A 6,582-nucleotide genomic window follows, 5' to 3' on the forward strand; every position below is an offset into this window, starting at 1 on the left:
CCTTAGGAGAACAATAGGGCCATTCTGGGCTCGGGCCCTAATAATAAAGTAAAGCCAAGGAATCATATGATTATGATGAAAACTGAAATCACACCTTTCAGAGGATAAGCATGTCTCAGTCAGGTTCGTCACTTAAGTTGTTGCGGTTCCCTTAAACATTTCCAATGTGGTTTGTGTTGTGAATATTTGCAACATGTTTCTGTTTTTGTTGGTGTTGTATTTGCAGCACATGTGCCGTCAAACTGATGATGTTTTCCCAATTTGCAAGTGTTTTATTTTTTTGCAGCATATTGAGCTCCCTCAGCCACCGTACAAATAAACCTGTACAAAATGCTTCACATTCATTTAATTCTGACTTTTGCAGACACAAGCTGTAGGTATAGGAATACAATTGTGATTTTTTTTTTTTTTCCAAATCAAAGAGTAGATATACACACATTAATGAATTCACATTCATAGTACTGGGACTTATTCATTCGTAGCTAGATGTGAGTTTCAAAACACTGAAAGTCGTGGTAAGAAGGTCTCAAAATCTAAATAAATCAACTTGGATGAACTCAGAAAAGACATTGACAAATACATGCAGGTCTCCTGATCCACAAATGTCTTCCCTGTTGAAAAAAAACAAACAGCATTTGCTGGTCAGGGAGGTTTTGATGCTGGGATGCTGGTTTTAGCTGGTCAAGAACCAACATAAACCAGCAAAAGACCAGCATAAACCAGTTAAAACCAGCATCCCAGCATCAAAACCTCCCTGACCAGCAAATGCATGGTTGCAATAACAGGGTTGTTGCATGCATAAACTATGAGGCACTCGTGCAGAAGAAAACATTTGAATTCACAAACATGTCTCCATTCGTACAACTCGGCATTTAGCAGATTAAGAAAATGTGGTTGTGTGTGGTAAAACACATCTGCAACATTTGTTTACGGATAAGCGTGCATGAGACTAATGAGCCTCACTGAGACTATGGCTTATGCATTGAGACTAACTTCATCCCATATTTGTTATCTTCTGTTACTATGTAAGAATGCTTGACTGCGTCTGACTAGACTATCTCTGCTGTCTTTCAGAACCAGAAACCCTGAAACCGCAGCTCTACGTGTGCGTCACATCCGGAAGTAACAATGCCAGAAGACAAGTTCTGGGATCTTCTCAAGGATCTTTTAAATGAGCAGATTTTGATGAGCTATGTTTGTGTTTCCTGAATGCTGAGAGGCGTCTTTCAACGTGTGCCATCCCAAAAAATGAGAGGAAGATGAACGGCAGTCACATGTCTTGCAATAACACTACTGAGAACCAAGGAGTATCGATACAGGAATATCAGCATCAGATCTATGCCGTCTTCTACACGGTGATTCTTGTTCCTGGACTGATCGGTAATGTTCTGGCGCTCTGGGTCTTTTACGCCTACATAAAGGAGACCAAGAAGGCGGTGATATTCATGATCAACCTGGCCATCGCTGATCTGCTGCAGGTGCTATCGCTACCTCTGCGCATCTACTACTATTTGAACAACTCCTGGCCGTTCGGTGACGCCGCCTGCATGCTCTGTTTCTATTTGAAATACGTCAACATGTACGCCAGCATCTACTTCCTGGCCTGCATCAGCGTGAGACGCTGCCAACTCATTATCCAGCCTCTGCGCTACGGAGCCACCAAAAGACGTCAGGAGCGTGGCTTGTGTTTAGTCGGGTGGTTCGTCGTGTGTTTGGGATGCCTTCCGTTCCCTCTTCTGCGAAAACCCGCCCCTGACACACGCCTCTGCTTTGCCGAGCTACCCATGATGCAACTCAGCAGAGTAGTAGGAGTGTCCCTGGTGACGATCGCGGAGATCATGGGCTTTCTTCTGCCGCTGGCGATCGTGGTCACCTGCTCGTGGCTGACCGCCGCCAGTCTGCGTCAGAAGACCTGTGTGCTGCAGGACACCGGGGAAAAGCACAAGGCCCTCAAGATGGTGCTGACTTGTGCCGGTGTGTTCCTGGTTTGTTTCGTGCCCTATCACATCACTTTCCCTTTAGACTTTTTGGCCAAGTCAAACTGTAACGTTAGCTCTGCTTTCAAGAACGGGGTGCTCCACGCTCATCCCATCACCTTGTGTCTAGCGAGTCTGAACTGCTGTCTGGACCCAGTCATGTACTACTTCACTACTGACGAGTTCAAGCGGCGTCTGTCCCGTCCCGAATGTCAAGAAAGTTTGCCGTTACAGCACAGAAGTTCTTTATCCACAAATACTGCAGTCTGAGGTCGAAACCAGACAGAATGTATGTGCACTTCACTTGATAAACAGCAAACATTTTCCTTAAGGAATTAATGAGAAATCTTCATTCTGCTCTTGAAGATCCGGGAACGGGCAAAGGGGCATTTATTTAACCAAAAAACAGGAAAAGGGGAAATATTATCATATTTCTATTTGAATATATGTTAAGGTGAAATTGGTTGCTCTGATCAGAGCTGAATTTTCAGCATCATTACTGCAGTCTTCAGTGTCACATGATCCTTCAGTAATCATTCTAATATACTGATTTGCTGCTCATTGCTCAAGAAATATTTCTGAGGACCACAGCTATGCTTCCTATTTTTTTTGTGAAAACCAAGTGTGCAGCACATGACCCAAAAAGTGAAGCCAAAACATTTTGATCGCCATCTGGTGGCAAAAAAAAAAAAAAATTCAAATCACACTTCAAATACATTTTTGAAGTGCGTCATGATTGTGAGCTTACAATACCATGGCTCCAACTCAAAATCACTACTACTCTGGCTACAAATGATGTTACTTTCACAAGATGACAGCGGCCATGCTGACATGTTTTGGCTTCATTTTTCTTTCTTTTTTTTATCAGTCAATAGTGGAAACTGTGATACATTTTTCTAGGAAAGTTCAAAAGAACAGCATGTATTTTAAATAGATTTGTGTGCATTTGTAGCACTCTATTACTTTTGATACAATTAATGCAATAAAGTGTTCTGTTGTTAAAGGGGTCATCGGATGCCAAACTAACTTTTCCATGTTGTTTGAACATTAATGTGTGTTGTCAGTTTGTGAACACAACCACCCTAAAGTGATAAACATCCAGCCAGTGGTATTGTTTAATCTTTGAAAGTAATATCCCCTTTTTAAAATCAGGTCATTCTCAGCTTCTTGTGGGTGTGACGACACTCAGACAGAAGCCCCTCCCACGATAGTTGATTGACATGAGCGCCTTACCTTAGCCCCGCCCTCACCGAGCTCAAACAGTCCGACTCTGATCACCATTGTGTGACTCAGGTGCAGAGGAAGACAATAATGTCTCAGATTGAGCGATCGAGGTGTTCTGTTGTTGGATGTAATAATAAACACAGTAGTCGTCATTCACTCCTGACATATGAGCCGCTGAAGACGCAGAGGAGAGGATTAACGTTACTTTCGGTTTTAAAAGGAAAGCGCCGATCCCGATCTACATATGCGTCTATGTTCGTGTGAATCGTTCCTGATGCAGCTTCACCCACAGCAGAAGTGAGGATAAGGGTTTTTATACTTCTTTGCAAATGGCCTTTCTTAATAATGTGTTGGTTAGTAAACATTACGGCTCATCATCCCACAGCAGAGAGGGGCGGGGCGAGCAGAGCTCATTAGAATTTAAAGGAACATGCAACAGAATAGCTTGCACTAAAAAGGGCTGGTTTTGACAAGGTAAAAGGAATGTTTTTTACACTACCATTGACAGATGTTAACTAAAGTCTGTTATAGAATTCTCATTAACACCCTAAAGAATCATATAAACTTGTGGAAAATGGGCATCCGATGACCAATTTAAGAAACTATAGAAGAGACAGTCTAAGAGCAGGAGATGTTTGGATTCATTGAATACAACTGTTCTAAAAGACTAGGTATTTTACGGGTCGACCAAAAAGGCCATCGCTGCTTCACATCCCTTGAGTTGTCATCAGTTAAACAGGAATTGTATTACAACACTCTGTCACTTTCCCTTTACACTTGTTAGCTCTTCTTAGGACAAGGTTCTTTGTTTTAACATGGTGAATCCTCGAATGGTTTTTAAACAATTCTTTGTGCTACTGCTACCACTAATCAGCTTCGACTAGAAGATTTCGGAACTAACACGTTTCCTTCTGCCTTGCACACGCTGTAACAGCCGCAGCTATATCTTGCTTAACACCTGTGATGTGACCACACAAAGAGCAATAATGTGAAACTGACATTTACCACAAAGCTAAACTGCACCTACGAATTGTATCACAACTGCAACATTCAACAGTCCATGCCTGCAAAACAGCTGCAGAAGAACCACTGCCGATCTTGAGAAATCATAAGACCACGGACATATTTATTTTTACAAAATGTAGAACAAAAACACTGCTCACAAACAAGAAACTGTCTTACAAAATTAAGCTGGGCTGACTACAAAGTACACTGAAACAAATGGTTGATTAAAATGAATTCAGTACAATTAATGCAATTTACCATGTATTAGAAAAGTGTAAATCAAATAAAAGATCTGGTATCTTGTCTTGCAATAGTATATGCAAATATGATCAGTCTTGTATTTTGAGTATACTCCTCTTCTCTACATCATTCATTTCCTTTAAAATTAGAGAAACATTGTAACGAAGTTCCTGGAACTTGACAACAGGAACCTAGAAGAGAGAAGAAAATATGTATGGATTATGGATTATGATGGGATACGACTTAGGGGCGAATCGAATGAGTTCAGAGGACAAATCAGATGAACTACTTTCACATGCACTTTGGAGCTCTCAGACTTGTGTTTAACAGATGAAAATAACACCAAGAGAGAGCAAATGGATGAATTGTTTATTTTAGGCCAACTCATTATTTATGCAAAGCTGTATGTGTGGGATATAGTAAGAGCAGGCCTAATAATACATAAAAATAATATATAAAACTGTTAATTTTAATAAAAAAACAAACTCAGCTGCTGATATTGTAGGCTCCTGTTTTTGATACATTTGTGAATATAAGGTAAATGAATACAGTTGAATGTCTACTACAGATTTCAGTGACTACTGCATACTATGAAACAATGGGATCAAATAGAGTTTAAGAAAGACTACCTCAAATCGATGCAAATGGCCATCAGACAGCTTCATCTGCATGAGAATGGAGGGCTGCAAAGCTCGAGACAGCGAGCTAAAAACCACACAAACATAAATGACGATGAATCACATGATGCTCATGCACTTCTCTTCACATTAAACACACCGACAGATACGAGGGCTGCACAACTCAAACTCAAATAATCATGCTCACTGTTATAGCTGCTACAGTTCATTGTTATCATTAAGTCTTAACTATAGCATTTTTTAGGATGAACTACTGTTTGTATTTGCATGTTTTTTTTTCGCAGAGCAGAACATGTCTGTCGAGTGAATGAACAAAAGGCAAAAGCATTTCAGGCAGCAAAATGGCAATCATCAGGGTCTGAGCACCAATGCCTCATTAGCTGTTGTTCAGCTTTATTTATCCAGTCAAGTCAATAAAGATTGATTTTCTTAAGAACAATGAGGACCTGGCACTCTTCCCGCTGCCTCACATATTCAACCCTTATCTTGTACTGCATAAAAAACTAGTAGTTACTAAAGTTACTGACTTAATGTTTGAATTAAAGTCTGTGTAAAGGCAATTGTAGAGAAATGTTTTAAACGCACTATAAATCTTATGAATTTATTGCTGAAAACACACTACAAATACTGTGAACTATGCAGTAGTGAATTGTGGAGTTAGACCATTAAATCGTTTTTCACCATTTATGTGGTTAGGATTTTTTTGGTGGGCTGAAATCATGACGCATGCAACCAAATAACCCGTTTGCAATCGGATTGACGGCTCAATCGGACTGAAAAGCCTTCACGTAAACACACTACTCGATCCGACTGAGCTGGATCGGAATACAATTTTGTTTATTCCTTTTCTAAATTTACTTGGCTTTTTTTCTTTCAAATTTGCCTGGGTGGTTAAAAACATCTTTTTCTGTGTGACAAAATCTGAACAGAACATATTTAATATTGCTTTACACAAACTTTAATAACATGAGGTAGCTGTTTATAGTGAGAGGAAGAATTATTTGATCCCCTGGTGATTTTGTATGTTTGTTCACTGACAAAGAAATTATCAGTCTATAATTTTAATGGTAGGTTTATTTGAACTGTGAGTGACAATATAACAACAAAAAACTGTTATACATTGATTTGCATTTTAATGAGTGAACTAAGTATTTGACCCCTTCACAAAACATGACTTAGTATTTGATGGCAAAACCCTTGTTGTCAAACACAGAGCTCAGATGTTTCTTGTAGTTGTCCAGCAGGTTTGCTCACATCTCAGGAGGGATTTTGTCCCACTCCTCTTTGCAGATCCTCTCCAAGTCATTAAGGTTTGGAGGCTGACGTTTGGCAACTCGAACCTTCAGCTCCCTCCTCAGATTTTCTATGGGATTAATGTCTGGAGACTGGCTAGGACCTTCATGTGCTTCTCCTTGAGACACTCCTTTGTTGCCTTTGCTGTGTGTTTTGGTTCACTGTCATGCTGGAATACACATCTATGACCCATTTTCAAAGGTCTG

General features: G+C 40.2%; 1 protein-coding gene across 1 annotated transcript in view; it reads left to right on the forward strand.

Moving 5' to 3' along the window:
- gpr174 (G protein-coupled receptor 174) overlaps nucleotides 1–4,160 on the forward strand; it is a 10,761-nt gene extending 6,601 nt beyond the window's left edge. The window contains exon 2 of the mRNA XM_073819938.1: nucleotides 1,075–4,160. Coding sequence (XP_073676039.1) covers nucleotides 1,260–2,246 — 987 coding nt within the window. The 5' untranslated portion in view covers nucleotides 1,075–1,259 and the 3' untranslated portion in view covers nucleotides 2,247–4,160. The remainder of the gene's footprint in view (nucleotides 1–1,074) is intronic.
- The last annotated feature ends 2,422 nt before the right edge of the window (nucleotides 4,161–6,582 follow it).

The sequence above is a fragment of the Garra rufa genome, chromosome 16 (assembly GCF_049309525.1).
Source record: "Garra rufa chromosome 16, GarRuf1.0, whole genome shotgun sequence".
Lineage (NCBI taxonomy): Eukaryota > Metazoa > Chordata > Actinopteri > Cypriniformes > Cyprinidae > Garra > Garra rufa.